Genomic DNA, 16,058 nt, shown 5'->3' with positions numbered 1-16,058 from the left:
CGGGGACGGCGCTGGTGGCGTAGGGACCGGCAGGACCGCTGGCAGCACCGGCGGCCGAGGTGGCGACGGCTGGGGTGACGGCAACGGGGGTGGCCGTGACGGTGACGGTGGGCGCAGGAGTGGTCACGCCGGCGGGGATGGTGACGGTGGAGGTGGACGGCGTGGCGCAGGGGGTCATGCTAACCGTGCTGGTCATGGTGGGGATTTCCACGCTGACAGTAGAAGAAGTCTGGCCGACGGGCGAGGAGCCGCCAGTGGAGACGCTGGCCAGGGTGGCCGTGGTGGTGACGCCAGAGCCAGGCACGAGGGAGGTGGCACCAGCGACGGGGATGCTGGGGACCTCAGCAGAGGGGGAAGACTCGGCACCGGCGGCAGAGGTGGCCAGGGTGGTAGGAGTAGCAGCGGCACCAGAGCCGGAGCCAGCAGCGGTGGCAGATCCCTGGCCCTCAGTCGCTGTGACGGGGCAGATGGTGGTGTAGCTCTCGATAACCGAGGTGACAATCTGCTGGGTGTAGGTGTTGGGGCAGTTGGTCACGGAGGCGGCGCAGCTGGTGATGGTGTAGGTGTGGGTCTCAACCACGGTGCTGGTGGTCAAGCCGCTGGGGAGGCTCGTGGTCGCAGAGCTGGCACCGATGGCAGCGTTGGAAGAGGTGGCGACGGGGGAGGAGCCAGAGCCAGAGCCGGAGTCAGAGCCAGAGCCAGAGCCAGAGGATCCAGAGCCGGAAGATCCAGAGCTGGAAGATCCAGAGCCGGAACCAGAAGAGCCAGAGGATCCAGAGCCAGAGGCGGAGGAACCAGAGTCAGATCCAGACGAGGAACCGCTGTCAGCACCAGAGCCAGAGCCAGAGCCAGTGGAAGAACCGGAGCTGGAGCCAGTAGAAGAACCAGAGCCGGAGCCAGTAGAAGAACCGGAGCTGGAGCCAGTAGAAGAACCAGAGCCGGAGCCAGTAGAGGAGCCAGTAGAGGAGCCAGTGGAGGAGCCAGTGGAGGAGCCAGAGGCAGAGCCAGCACCGAGACCAGACGAGCCAGAGGTGGAGGCAGGGAGAGAGCCAGATACAGAGGTGGACGAGCCAGATCCGCTGCTGCTAGAGCCAGAACCCACGGCAGTGCCGGACCTCCAAGGCCAAGACTCACCGCTTCCCTCGCCGATGGAGACGGTGACAGTCTCAGTGGCGGCAGTGGCAAGAGTGACAATGACAGAGGGGGCCAGGGACAGGTCCAGCTCGCCGATCTCGACGTCCAGCTCGACCAGGACACCAGCGGTGAGGGCAAAGGCGTCGGAGGCAGAGCAGCTGACGCCAGCCTCGACCTGGGAGAAGGTGGTGGTGTACTCGAACAGGTTGACCCAGAGAGCAACCTCTGCGCCGGCACCAAGGTCGAGGCCGATGATGTCGATCTCGGCCGAGATGCCCAGACCAGTACGCAGACGGAGGCCGACGCTCAGCTCAATGTCCTCCTCGAGCGAGATGAAGGCGCCAATGGACTGGGGCAGGGCCTCGACCAACAGGCCGGTGAGGTCCTGCTTGACGATCTCCTTGCTGAGGATGTCAATCTCAATGTAGCAACCCTCGGGGAACTGCACGTTGAAGATGGTGTCGATGTCGATCGCAGCAGAGACGGAGAAGACGAGATCCAGGGCGATGCCGACGTCGATGTCGATCTCGGCAAGGCCGGGCACGCCCAGGGACAGATCGAGGTCCGAGAACAGGTTTACGGACTCGGCAACGCCGGCAGTGGCGTCGAGGGCCACCCGGAGGTAGGCCTTGACACCACCCAGGTCAACCTTGACCGTGGGAGCGAGAAGGAAGTCATCGCCGCAGGTCAGGTCAATCGAACCGGCCGTGGCAGCTTGAGTCAGAGCAATGCCCAGGTTGACAGCCTCGGCAGACTCAGTAGCAGCAGCGACGACACTGTGTTGAGAGACGGCAACGTTAGCCAACACTTTCCCAGCTAGTGAAGGTTTTCTCTCTTTCTTATTTCTTGTGTTTATTCAAAACTTACCCGCTGTACAGGACCTTGTCCGTCCACGACTTGGAGAGGTCATAGCTGCAGACGTCCGAGGACGACCGGACCTGGCTCTCCTCAGCCTTGCGGACGACCTCCAGGGGCTGAAGGGCTGGCGATGCCTCGACGGCAAGACCAAAGAGGCCCAGAAGGGCCCCGTATTGGGAGAAATGCATATTGGGTTGGTTTTGTGGGGGGGGGGGGGGGGGAGAGATTACAAAAGAATGACTGCTGCAACAAAAGGCAGTGGAAAAGAATTAACTGGCCCAAAAAAGGAATGACGGCCACCGAAAAACAACACAATTCAACTACAAGGGAATCAACGAGTGACTGTAGGAAAGTGAAGTCCTTGGGTTGAGGAAGGAGAGAAAGCCCACCGAGGAAGAGACTTGTTGACTATTTAACAACGATCAAATCCGTCAAGTCTAGGTAGTTGACTCTAGTAGCTCAGGGATGATGGATTGCAATCGACCTCCATAGGCTCCATCTGAGTCCACTGCTGTGGCCATAATACGATCTACAATATTATCCTGGCTCGATTAATTCGTCGTCGTTACCCCAGGTGGGTCTCTACAACAGACCAAACTACTACGTCTTCCATTTCTGAACGGGGTTCTCTTATGAAAGGGTCGTGATGAGCACACATAGTACCGCGGATACCGATCCTAGAATATCTCGTCAGCTTGATTTTCTTTGATAATTAATATACATGAGAGTGTGTGTATGTGGCTTGTTTAGAACGAATTGCAAGCCCTTCGTTGTTGGATGACAACTTTCAACATCTGCATAGTAATTTGGGGGCCACAGTTCAGCAGCCAGCCTAGCAATCGCGGAGGCGTCACGAGCGTCCATAGAAAGTCATGCTCGCCTATTCCGAGTGGCTTGGCATTTACAAGTCGGTCAGCACGAAGAGGGAAAGGAGGATTTGCAATGAAGTCGACGATCTAAATCTCAGGGGGGTTCCCCCGGCACACACCAACGAGCGGGCCGCAGAAGGGGGCGGAGCGTGGATTGAGGTCCCCACCGGAACAGGCGGAGGATTGCAAACCAAGAGAAAGGATATTCTTCCCCCCCTAGCCCTTTTTCCCGCCCCTTTTGGGCGGCAGTATGCTTAATTCTCCACAGGCACGCGCTCTCGTAAAGGTGGCCCTGGACCAGTTGAGCATGTGCTTGTGTGGTCCAATTGCGGAAATCACCAACCCAAGTGGTCGAGCAGAGAGATGAGGGCTGCTGGGGATCGTCGCCTAAACAGGGAACTGGGGCCTGACCTGGCCCCTGATTCGGTACCGCGTAGCCAGCTCATAAACTCACCGCTTTGGCCGTTTGAGGGCAGACGAGGAGCCACATCCCTTCAGATCGGAGCATCGAAAGTCAACCTCCCCCCCCTGGCTTGAGCGATAAATTAATCACGTAGGTCTTATGATGTCGTTGCATGTGTGTCGTACGTGATTTATGTATTACTACTTCGTATATGTATAAGAGTGGCCTCCAGAGCATTTTTAAAGAGGTTAATCAACCGGGAGAGTTTAATAACAGTGACGAGTCTCGTAAAACTCTATAGCGTTCAGAGGTTCTTTTCGTTTGCGTAAGAAATAGAAACAAATCATAAGTTCAAATCTGAGAGCAAAAGAACGGGTTGAAGGTTTTTGACTGTCTTTGTCTTTCCTTTTCTTTTCCGTCTCCCTTTTTTTTCTTCTTTTTTTATTATTACTCTTTTGGAGGAATATGATATTTAATAATAAGAAGAAGAAAAAGCTGAGGCGGCTGCGCGGCGGACAGTTGACTGTTAAATTGCTTCGAGTGATTGAGCGCGCTCGGTCGTGGGCAGAGAGAGAGAACGGCTTGCCCTGGATGCTCCACTTGCAGAATACGAGGGTTGCAGGCAATGAAGATATCTCGTGCTACACATTGGGAAATGAATGCCCACCCCTGGTACGAACCGTTGACGGGCGTCCATTAATGCTCGCCCGGTCTAACGTATGCACTTTGGCCTCGTGAAACACGATAGTAAAAGCTACCATCCATGCAACCCCACGTTTTGAATCCGTGCTATGATTAGCGTGCTGCAAATGAAGATAGAAACGAGGAGGTTAGTCTGACTATTGAGAGGCTTGAGGTTCTGTAGATCGATGTCCCCTGTTCAGCAGAAGCAGGGATGACGCATTCACATGTTCGCAACACTAACCCCGCTGACCTTGAGTGTGGTGGTACAGGGCGGTCGATGTATCAAAACTCAAATTTGGTCATTACAGCCACCCAAGAGCTAGAGAAACAGCATCCAACCCCAGCCCAAACCATCTACGGCTTTAGCAGCTGTATAAACTTTTCATTCTACTTTCAATTGAAACTTCCTGCCTATTCAACAGGCCGACTGAATCTGTCCACTGAACCTGCCAACTCACTGCTTAATGAATTTGCTTACTGGATCCAAGGTAGGCAGATTTAGTGGGCAGGTTCAGTGGGCAGGTTCAGTAGTCCTGTTAAATATTTGAAGGCAGGAAGTATTGATTGAAAATAAAATAGAAATTGTAGGCAAGTACGGGTGTGCATAACACAGCTGTTTGACCCTTTGAGTTAAGATAAGACTGACATTTTGTGTTTTGATACATCGACCACTCTGTACTGCCGTACTTGAGTCGTAGAATAATAGAGTCTTTACGGTTTGCCCCTCATCTATTTATATCTATGGTAGGCACACCATGTGATCAGGATGTCTTTGATAGCCACACAAAAGAACCGGAACCAAACATCTCCACTCTGACATAAATCGTGGGGCACGCAATTTTGTGGTCGCTGAGAATGAGATCTGACGAAATGTCCAATCTCTCTCTAGAGTCCGTGCCCCTCTTGAGGTCTGCCACGGCTCCTCTCCTCGATATCTCGAGCGATGAGCAACTCACCGTCTGAGATCAGCTAGCGTCAGTCCGACCTGTCGTCGCCTCTTCAACATCAACAATCCCATTTTATACACCCAGAACGTCCAGGATGACAAGTGGTCCTGCGTTTTCTGGCTGCCCGGCATGGGCGCCTGGGCACTGTCCAGTAAATCCTCCAGGTCGGAGCTGACATGAGCGCGGAAGACTCGCTGGCTGGCAAGAAGAAGGTCAAGTCTGCCTACCACGTTGGGTTTTAAGTCCTTACAACCAGTAGCTATTTATACTCCTTTTCAAATTGCCGCTAAGTATAGACAGCGGGAAGAAGCCCCTCTCCTATTCGACCACGACGTTGATATCAATGATGAAAACCATGATGTCTGCGATGCACCACCTGGTGTCCCGAGACCGAAGGAGATGGATACCAAGGAAGCTGCACGCATCTGTTCGTGTGTTCTCAGTCATGACCAGGTTGCGATGGCAAAGCTGCTGCGGTGTCGAGGGCGCAAACTCATGAACAACCCAAACAGTACAGGGGAGGGATGACGTTGCGATTGGCAGCCCTTCATGTCCCAGCTGCCAGTAGCATGCGCGCATCTATTGTAAGACTGCTGTCCCTAGTGCAAGGGCTTCAAGGTCGAAAAGAAGCACTCCGGGCGCAAGACGGCCCTGCACCACCTTGTCTACTTCCGAGCACTCGAAAAAGACGCATAAGCGAAATCCTTTCTATCCACCATTAGAGCTTTGCTCTGCCTTATCTTTATTTCCAAAAGTGTTTGAATATAAGGATCTAATGTAACTTTTGGAAACCCCTAGAGCCCCTTTGCGTGCAGCACGTCCTTGCACCAGCTTTTTCATTTACTTCTATCCATAATAAGAAGGTATGATGCTACACTTTCATCCTTTTCATCCTCTTCAAATGTTATGTAACAGGAGAAGGTCTCTGGAGGTACCACAGTACATATTCATGTGACCTTCGACCAGTCCCCGTACAGGAATAACTGCAGTGGAACCCAATTAGAACACCTCGTCCCTGCCGTGCCTTCAGCAGCAAGCTGCTTGCGCCACAGAATCCACTCGGTTGAATCATTGTCTGCTGGAAGCGTGAAGTCCATAATTAAATCCACAGGCCCAATGGCTAATGAAATATACTGCTCATTCGACCGCATCGTCTGCTGATGATTCAGCGTCAGCCCTTTCATAGAGTGTTCGCCCTTTGCCGGCATTTCAGCTGTTGTACACCCCTCATTCCCGGTGCGGCACGACACGCGCGTCGAGAGAGAGGAACAAACTTGAAGATTTTGCAGTACCACAAAATCGGAACCAAGGGTATCATGTCCGAAGCCTTCCGCTCTGGAGCTGCCCTTAAAGTCTACGGACCGTGAGGGCTCCGTTCCTGGACAAGCCACCACTCCAAATGGTTGGTGGAGAAATGCGGTTGGATGGGAAAGGCAACCCGGCGCTAAGCTTTATAAGCAAGTATTGCCCAATATTGTGATCAAAGCCCCAGGTCTCTTCCGCAGAATATCTCACATTGTCGTTGTTGAAGGCGGGACCACCCTGCAGAATCCCGGCACGAGCGTTAAGTTTACCTAAGGAGACACCGGCTTGGGCTGCGATATGGAGCACGTCGCGCCGATGTGCCTTTTTCAGGGCCTGGAGCATACGGCGAGGTCCCCTGGACCGGCATGATGTATAAGGATGGCAATTTTCTAGCATGTTAGTAGTGCATGTCTTCGAGATTCTGTCGGGCAACACTCAGTTCCAGACTGCTCTGTTCGATATCTTGCATACATCACCATCAGTGGCCATGTCTAAATTCGCAAGTCTTGTAGCAGGGGCGTTGTGCCTCAGCCGCGCCAACGCCAACCTCAACCAACTTGCGCAATCAGCTGGGAAGCTTTACTTTGGCTCTGCTACGGACAACGGTGAGCTCTCGGACAGCGCCTATGTTGCTATCTTGTGAGTAGACGAATCGACATTGGATTGTCGCCACTTTGAGATCTACCGCCGTTTCTTGGCTAACGCGCTGTGAAAATTGCCAGGTCCAACTACGAAGAGTTTGGACAGATCACACCTGGCAACACACAGAAATGGGAATATACGGAGCCCACAGAAGGTATGACAATTATCGGGTGCATGGCTCCTTGGACCAAGCAGTGGACTAACTCACACGATATAGGTGACTTTACATACACCGAAGGTGATGTGATTACGGATTTTGCAGAAGCCAATGGACAGATTCTTCGCTGCCACAATTTGGTCTGGTATAATCAGCTTCCTTCTTGGGGTTAGTACATCCTATTGTGTATACTTCATCCTGTGTATATTGTTACTGATGCTTTCTAGTAACATCGGACACCTGGACCAATGAGACCTTGACTGCGGTCGTGCAGGCTCATATTGAGAGCGAGGTTGGTCACTACAAAGGCCAGTGCTACGCCTGGGATGTAGTGAACGAGGCGTTAGACGACAATGACCCTACTGGGTATCGTACGGATGTCTTCTACGAGACGATGTAGGTCTTTCCTGGCGTGAGAGCAGTGTACCCTCTTGGATTCGACCTCTGTTTCAAACAGTAGGATACAGTTGCGCCGATGAGCTTTCCGGGACGCTGCAAGGCAGAGGATCTCACGATTCAGTGCTTGGCTACATCCTGCTCTTAGAAGGAGGATTTTAACTAACAGCGCACACAGGGGAGTATGGTATATCCCACTTGCCTTCGCAACAGCAGCAGCAACGGATCCCGACGCCAAGCTCTACTATAACGACTACAACATCGAGTATGCCGGCAACAAGGCAACGGCAGCGGTCGAGCTCGTCCAGATGGTGCAGGCGTACGGTGCCAAGATTGATGGGGTTGGCCTGCAAGGCCACTTCATTGTTGGCGAGACTCCCAGCGAGTCGACACTCCTTGCCCAGATCGAGACATTCGCCGCCCTCGGAGTCGAGGTCGCATATACCGAGGTCGACGTGCGCTTCACAAGCCTCCCGCCTACCACCGCTGGTCTTGCGCAGCAGGCGACCGATTACGGCTCAGTGACCAGTGCCTGCCTTGCCTCGGATGCGTGTGTGGGCATTACTGTCTGGTACGTGACGCCTGTGCTGAGAGAGACCCAACCCTCTGATCTTCTTGAAGAGTGATCTTGTGTGACTTACGTTTTCTGAATGAACACGACAGGGACTTTGACGATGCGTACTCGTGGATCCCGAGCACGTTCTCGGGCGAGGGCGACGCATGCCTCTACTGGGCCAACCTGACTACCAAGCCTGCGTACGATACTGTCGAGAGCCTGCTCGCCTCTGCCGCGGGCACGACAGTTGCTGCTACGAGTACAGCCACTGCGACGGTTACGGTGGGGACGACAAGCACGACGACTGGGGCGAGCGCTACGGCCACGCAGACTCAATACGGTCAATGTGGGGGAGATGGTTACACTGGTCCCACTGTGTGTGCCTCGCCATACACTTGTGAATACTTCAGTGAATACTACTCGCAGTGTCTCTAGGTCAGGGTGTTGGTGAACTTGAGACAAGACGTGGCTGTCTAGGGCAACTATAGTGAGATGATACATACGAAGGTGTATGTATACAGAAAACATTGTGGGGCCTTATTTTGGGGATATGCCAACTCAAATAATCCTCAGTATAAATACAGCTTGTATTCAAATGAGAATTGTGTTGAAGCAGTGAAAATAACCTTAACTGAGCGTGTCGTATTGTGCAGCGTTGACTGGTCGGTGTTACCAAGTGCAGGTCTCATGTCAAATCAATGACGTGCTGAGCTATCTGTATTGTCTTTCAACTTGTCAAAGTTGAGTGAACTCCTATATGAGAGGCCTTTTCGTGATCATCAGTTGTATGCCAGAGATGCACGGCACAGTGAGTCATTCTTTTGCCCCCTCTCAGGCCAGCACCATATGCATGATGCTGCTGAGGGCAACCTCCGGGCCCCAGAAACACGCAAGAGAACAAGCATCGAAACTAAAGATGTGAGCTTATTGTGCTTTCATTCTAGCATCTATGACCATTTCTCTTTTTGTCATTCTCAAGTGGAAACCGTGCAGAATTGTCCGGCAAGTCCAGGATAGGCAGAACTCGCAATCATCACCTAAGGTGCCACAGCTACATCCATGGGTGCTTGGATGATAGTCAGGAAAGCTCGATGAATGACATATCTACATGTGGAAGGTGTGAACCAGGGCAATTTGATGTCATGTTTCATGCGCACTGGAATAATCAGGCTCCTGAAGCAGGGACACAGAGGTAGACGGCAAGATAACCACTGCCTGAGTGACTGGCGAAGTCGAAAAGTCAGATATCTCTGTAACATCTCCAATTTTGTTACAATATTCAGCGACCAAGTCTATCTGTGTCTGTTATTTCCCATAGACTTCACAAGGGCATACCATCAAAACGATACGACCTGCACGCTTTGTATCACAGGAAGATCCTTGTCAAAGATGGTCTGTTTTAGCCTTGTCGCCAGAAATGGCAAATCTCAGCCTCATTCCTTGCAAGGGTTCTGCAGCACTGCAGCCACGTGCTCTCCTCACGTACCCAATCGTCGTGAGGTCGCTGAGGGAACTGAATTTAGAATTTTGACAACAGAGTCAAAGTAATTGTTTGCTATGTGAGGCTAGTCTCTTTTCGGGATAGAGCATAGCTGCATTTGGGTGACGCGAAGCCTTGCAGTGACGAAGATGAAGGCGTGAATCAGAGATTTGTTGCTACCCAATGACCAGGAGCTCTCAACAAGGGAAAGTTCATCGTATGGGAGTTACTCGAAAATTGTCTATACAAAGCACCAGGATTCTCTCAAGTTTCCATTGAGGATGTGCTGATGCTGTTTTAGACTGAAGATCCTAGTAGTGCCGTAAGGGCAGCGTTGATATATACAGGAACAATGGTGAAACTCAAGGATGTAGAGCTGTCAAAATAAACAGGAAGATCATTGTGAAAGGAAACCAAATGTTGGTAAAGCATGGCTTCTTGGCCAGCATTTCAGGGAAGACGAGACAACCATCACTCTCGCAGATGCCTTGGAAGCATGCCAGGATATGGTGATTTTACAGCTCCAAGAATGCTAGAGCAGGAGCAACCGCTCAACCGTAAAGCCGTATTCTTTCCTTGTGGAAGAATATGTACCTGAGATTGGCGCATCCTTTTGAGCATCATGGAAGGCTAGAGTAAATTGTCCCCTGACGCATCTGGTCCGCTGTTGTGACCGGTTCCATTTTCACGTTGTTAAATATGATCCCCCTCCTCCCAGCATTGCCATAAAACACTCGTGGGCGGTTTTCATATGATACCCAAAACCCTGCAGGGAAGTTGAGTGACTCACCGCATAGTCAGACGAAGGCATTGCGATGAACCGCCCAGCTTCCGCACGGAACAACAATGATGCTTCTAGCATGTGCGCTGGGGTCTGGTTATCTGTATCTGCGGTTTCGTGATTTTGCAGTGATATCTATCTGCAGGTAATCTATTTCAGAAAGGGCACCAAGGCCCTGACTGTTTTATCCACACGTCACAATTTCCCATACTTTCAACACGAAATAACATTTCCCCACCACCATCCACAACGCGTCTTCGCGCGTCTGCTTCTGCACCCAAGCATCAAGGCAGCACCTTTCTTACAGTCCATCAACATCCTTCAAAGAATCGTTCCCCTCTACCATTCAACGTCATGTCTGGAGCCAACGCCTTGAAAGCCAGCACTGGCATCAACTCCCTCACCCCCCGCGAGGGCGAGATTCTCGCCAAAGCCTGGGCCTGCCTCAAGACCGGTCCTCCTGAGGTAAGTTCACGATCTGTCTGCAATCAGCTTGCAACCTTTCGTCCCTTTGTCGTGACAGCATCCTCCTCCAGCATCCTTCCCAAAACTTCCTCTCGCCTGTCACACTGCCGTCCGTGTTCTGCTCCGCAGTTCGCTGCTATCCTCTGCCCATCCTCCGACGATGCGTCACTAGCCTTGAGGCATGCGCGATTGAAGTCCCGCCAGAACTTCGCCAATGTCTTTCAGTTTTCCTGTCAGCATTAGCCAACACTTATGAAGCACCCAACATAACTTTTCTACCTCTGTATGTAACATGCCATGTTCGCTCACCAGCGCATCACACACAGATCGACTACGAGAAGCTCGCTGACGAGTGTGGCATGAGAAACCACCGCTCCGCCGCAAACGCCTGGTCTGCCATCAAGAAGAAGATGGCCTGGTCCACCAGCGCTGCTGTCGGCCCTGGTCGCCCCGCCGCTCGCGCTGGCGCCAAGCGCAAGAAGACTGCTGACCCCACCGACAACGAGAACAGCGACGAGGGCGAGGTTAAGGAGCAGCCCCCCGCCAAGAAGACAAAGGGTGCCGGCAAGAAAGCCACCGGCACGTCTCGCAAGAAGCTGCCTACCACCCTTGCCAAGAAGAGCCCCTCTGTGGCCGAGGAGTCCTCTGATACTGAGGTGTACCACGAGCGGTCTGCCACCGCTGCCGGCACCAAGAAGATGAAGACGGAGGCTTCTCAGTCTGGTTCTGGTGCGAAGGGCGAGGCTGAGCGCCCCATCAAGAACGAGCCTGAGCCTGATGTTGAGTCTGACGGCACCTAAGTCACATCCCCCAGCCTTTACAGGCTTGTCTTGCTCTGACTTACAATCTTGATTGCCTGGACGGGCTTTTCTCTCTCTGCTTGGGTGAATATACTGGGGGTCTTGGCTACTACGCAGTGGCTTGGATGTCGCCTGGGCACTTGGGAGAGAAATTCGGATGGTTGGGCTTGACCATGGGATGGATCGATTCAGCAGATGATGGTTATTGGGGTTGGTGATGCAATTGGAGAACAGAAGCGACAAGAGTTTGCAGCACAACGTTTCTAAGTGCTCGTCTCAATCATGAGCTACTTTTCGACAGATTGAAGACAAACTGCCTTTGTTGCCCAAACATTATGTTCTAATCTTCTTTTTGAATGTGCATGTGCTGTCCTATGTGCTCAGCCAGTTTCCTTGTGATGAATCATGGCATGTTGTAGATCATGTTTGCCTGCTTGGTGCGTACTCGCAGGGCGTCATTCGGAAGCCATGGGTGACAAGAACATGACTGCCTATTATCTTCTCGCTGTGTCAACAAAGTTCTAATACCTTCTGTTGTCTTTCAAGCGTGTCTGCCTTGGCGCTCTTGGTTGTCTGCACCCAACCACTGCACCGCCATGCGTCAAACATTGCGCAGATGGCAATGTTTTCAAGGGCAGTCAGGTATGTGCGCTCTTGTAACTCGTCTTGCAAGATACTGATGGTGGAATCAACTTAGAATCGAGCGCTGTTTGCCATGCCCAAGACTTCTATCTCCCATGACTTGATTCATTTTCTTGCCCGACTACCTCTCTGCGCAGCCTGGACTCTGAGCTGAGGGGTGGGGTGAGGGGGGGGGGGGAGGTGTGGATGGCAAGACCACAGACAAGATATGAGACCCTTCTAGAAGAACGCACCACGTGAACAACATGTTTCAGAATCAGCCATGTCTTACCAAGTCTGTCTACTGCATTACTCGGAATTGATCGTCCAAGCAGCATCACTCGAAAAGGACGCAGTTCTAACTTGACAAGAAATATTCCTGAACTTTGGAGGACACAGCCCGAGATGGAGATACGTCCAAGAACAGGCTCGAGAATTGTGTGTTCGCCTTCCACACATCTTGACAGGGCACGTGACAAGGTGACTCGCCAGTTTGAAAGCACCTTCTTGTACATGGTCTGCTATACACCCATCCTCGAAGCCCTAACATCGTTCCTTGATAAGATTGAGAGTAACAAAGTAGCACTAAAGACTGCTCCGAGCGAAGGCTTGGATTCACTGCCTGAATCTCAAATCGAGTAGGCTGAAGAGCAGCAAAGGCTTCGACACCGAATGACTTCACAATATCTAATACAAATACATTTCGACACGAAGATGCTTGCCGTACCAGAATGAGGAAGCATGTCAAACTCAAAGTACACAACAAGCCAAGACTTTGAAAATCACGGTGTAGCGAATTCACACTTCGAAGGAAAATGCAGCCTAATCATATGCATGTCCAAGCTCGAGTAACGAGGAGTCACAGATGAAGATCTTGTTGGTGGGCAGGAATCTCGATGGCTCGAGCCCTTGCGGTTGTCTATTCAAACTTTGGCCCCATACATCTGTACCCGTACAAAAGAAACCCGATTCTCCCATCCGGGTCCTCCCCTCACATGAGCCGAGACCTGTATTACGCTGCCGTGTCGGATGTTTTCAATAAGCTCCGCCCTCCGTGGGGACGAGGCTTTAAGCTCGCTCAGATTCCAGATGTTTGTATGCAGCTTAAACATGTCATGGGCATTCACGTTGTGCTGGAGCACGAAGCTTGGGGAGTCCTCACCCGGCTGTTTGAGGGAGACGTGAATGGTGGTAGAGCCAATATACGTCCCTTGTTCGCTTGGAAAACTGCTCCAGCCTTGGTCCCGTGACACTGTCTCAAATACGATGCTTCGTATTGGAAGCTTGACATGCTTCTTGACTGCTACTTCGAGCAGCAGCATGGACGACGGTGAGTTTCCGTACTCCAGCCGAGCACAATCGGATTCCTCCCACGTCTGTTCCTCCGAGACGAGTGGATGTGTTCCTCAGGGCGCCAAGAAATTCATCGGATATCTACACGACTCCGTCATGACAGCAGGCCATGTCAGTTTTGAAACAGCCTGGTTGGCAACCAGGATACCCGTGATCGTGTCATCGCCGAGTCCTCGAGCATAATCAAGGGCCATCTTTCCATTCTCGCATGGATGATTCACATCCAGACCCTCGCTGATAGCTCGTTGCAGTTCGTCGGCAAATCCCCCTCGGACGAGAGATTGCATTTCTTGCGCCTTCGTTGGGGCATGTCCAGAGATGTGAGAAACGAGGAGTCGTGCAATGTCCAGGCAACCTAGCACGTAGGCGAGGTCAAGTGGCGATTTATCGTTGTCATCCCGCCTGAGGGTCATGTCTGCACTTGCTTCAAGGAGGATCTTGACAACTTCGGCGCTGCAATAGTAGACAGCATTGTACAGTGGTGGCCGCACGACTCGACCAGCTGCTCGAGTAGCGTTGACCTCGGCTCCGTTTTCGAGGAGTTTTCGCGCCATGTCTTCTCGACTTGCTCGTCTAAAGGCACCCGCGAGCCCCAAGGGTGTGGTCGGTATCGGATCTGTGATGGGCCGCTTCCTCTCGTGTTCGCTCAGAATAGGGACGAACGCTTGGAGGTTGAATAGAACTGCCCAATGCAGCCCAGTTATTGGGCCTGGAGTAACAACATGCCTTACCACTTTCCAATTGTCCCACTCGTCGTGCTCTCGGGCTTTGGAGACCAATGACTTTACCGCCAGGTCTCTGACATGGTCATTCCATATCTGAGAGTGTGCCTTCTTCAAAAAGTCTTCAGTCGTCGCCCAGAGAGAAGTTCCCGGCTTCAGTATCGCATTCAGGCCGCTTCCCCAGTGATCCAACGCGTATGAACATAACGGATAGCGGCCCATGTACTTTGAGGCGTCCTCAAGAGGTCTCTTCAGGCAGTCGAATTGGAGGAATTGCAGGAGCCTACTTGGTATATGTTCCCGGATGGTCGGGAACCAGTCCCTTTTGGTTGTTTCAAGAAGTAAGTGCTCGGTGATAGTCTTGTGCGCGACTCGGACTTCTCCATTGCGGCGATCGACAACGACCAGGTCTCCGCAAAGGGCCTCGATGCCTGTTTCATCCCATATTTCTCTCGTCGGGTCGTAATCAGCGTCTCCCTCCTCGATGGCCAATGCCTGCCTCAGTTGTTTCTCTGTCATTGGGCTTTTCGCGTACGCAACCCAAAAGAGTGCTTGAATAGCCTGGCACGGTAGGCCATCTTTTTGCTTTGAGCTGGCAAATTCCTGGGCAAGGCGCTTCAACCCTCGGTCGTAGGCTTTTGCCGCTTCATCTGGCAGCTCTGCGATGATATCAAAGCATTCGGCATCAGTCTTTGCTCTCAAGACTTCATTCATGAATAGCTGAGCCAGCAAGAAGGAACCTTGGCACTTCGAATCAGCCTTTTGATGATGTTGTGAACAAGCTCGGCCTTGTTCTTTTCACGGTCCCAACCCTTTCTCGAGATGCGGTCGCGTACGTATAGATCGACGTCTATAGTCTGTGCCTTGAGCGTAAACTTTGCTTGAGGTGGGTCCGTCTGGAACAGCTCTTTGATGCTCGTGTACGGACGGGAGGTTATCAATAGCCGGCATTTTTTGCTGCTCTGCTGAACTTCTTTCAGACTCTTGACGACATCCTCTTGGAGGTCTCGTGGGATTTCGTCAAGCCCATCCACGAGGAGAACTACCGCGCCGACCTTGGCTATGGTGTATGTGAAAACATCCATCATCTGTTTTCGTCTCTCGGCGTAGGAAGAGAGTGCTGCGCGCCTGGACAGCATGCTCTGGACAAATTCTGCTTCTCATTTGTGGACTGGTAGCGAATCAACCAGTTGTGGCCAAAGGCTCATGACAATGTCCATGTGATCTTTCAGTTCCTGCAGATCGGAGTTCTGGTGGTCGCAGAAAACGTGGGCGACTTGGAAGGCGGGAGGGTTCCCGGCTCCTTTCTTCAACTCATTGGCAGTAATGACCCTAATCATCAATCATTTAGTCAGTCAAGCTCTTTGCAAGGAGATTCCGCGGCTGATCAAGGGTAGGTATTTACGCCAATCCAGTCTTTCCACATCCCTCTGGTACAGGCGTTAGCGCTGGCGTAAATGGTACTTGGTCGGGTCACATGAATAGATATAACTCACGTATTCCATTGACCCAGAGGAGGCCGTTGTATGACTTCTCCCAATTCCGATACTGAGGCTCGTCACGGAACCATTTACCCGTTCCTGGGGTGACTTGTTGAACACATGCTGGTTCTTGGGAAATCCCACCGCTGATAGCTGGCGTATAATGCTTGATGAATTTCTTCACCGATCGTTTTGAGGATGAAAGTTAGACAAGAGGTCTTTGGAACGATGTAGTCGATGGTAGTTGTTAGGTCATAAAAATACTGAGATTCCTCAAAAGTGCAAGCTGGGCCTTGGTCTGTTGGCACCATGACGAAGAATGACTTGCCTTGTTCAGCAGCTGCCAGTTCAGAAACATCGCCAGCCATCTTGATGGTCGTCAGTTGAGATAGCTGATCATTGAG

The 16,058-nt window shown here is 51.9% G+C and overlaps 3 protein-coding genes across 3 annotated transcripts; 2 read left to right on the top strand and 1 right to left on the bottom strand.

Annotated features, from left to right (window-relative positions):
• Positions 1-6,687: 6,687 nt before the first annotated feature.
• Positions 6,688-8,386, top strand: M406DRAFT_40682 (glycoside hydrolase family 10 /Carbohydrate-binding module family 1; the record flags this gene model as incomplete). Its single annotated transcript, XM_040924146.1, has 6 exons — positions 6,688-6,839; positions 6,923-6,996; positions 7,060-7,167; positions 7,227-7,395; positions 7,574-7,966; positions 8,059-8,386. 6 exons carry the CDS (start codon positions 6,688-6,690, stop codon positions 8,384-8,386), a joined length of 1,224 nt encoding a protein of 407 aa, XP_040777913.1.
• A 2,180-nt stretch (positions 8,387-10,566) lies between these two features.
• Positions 10,567-11,477, top strand: M406DRAFT_328065 (uncharacterized protein; the record flags this gene model as incomplete). Its single annotated transcript, XM_040920282.1, has 2 exons — positions 10,567-10,677; positions 11,004-11,477. The coding sequence occupies 2 exons, from the start codon at positions 10,567-10,569 to the stop codon at positions 11,475-11,477; spliced, it is 585 nt and encodes a 194-aa protein (XP_040777912.1).
• A 1,544-nt stretch (positions 11,478-13,021) lies between these two features.
• M406DRAFT_328064 (ankyrin) lies at positions 13,022-16,022 on the bottom strand (the record flags this gene model as incomplete). The annotated part of the gene is made up of 6 exons (XM_040920281.1): positions 13,022-13,042; positions 13,094-13,474; positions 13,577-14,832; positions 14,922-15,326; positions 15,670-15,753; positions 15,839-16,022. 6 exons carry the CDS (start codon positions 16,020-16,022, stop codon positions 13,022-13,024), a joined length of 2,331 nt encoding a protein of 776 aa, XP_040777911.1.
• Positions 16,023-16,058: the final 36 nt, after the last annotated feature.

This window comes from Cryphonectria parasitica (assembly GCF_011745365.1).
Source record: "Cryphonectria parasitica EP155 unplaced genomic scaffold M406scaffold_3, whole genome shotgun sequence".
Taxonomy (NCBI): Eukaryota; Fungi; Ascomycota; class Sordariomycetes; order Diaporthales; family Cryphonectriaceae; genus Cryphonectria; species Cryphonectria parasitica.
Note: the sequence above shows the minus strand (reverse complement) of the source record. Positions and strands in the feature narration are given on the sequence as shown.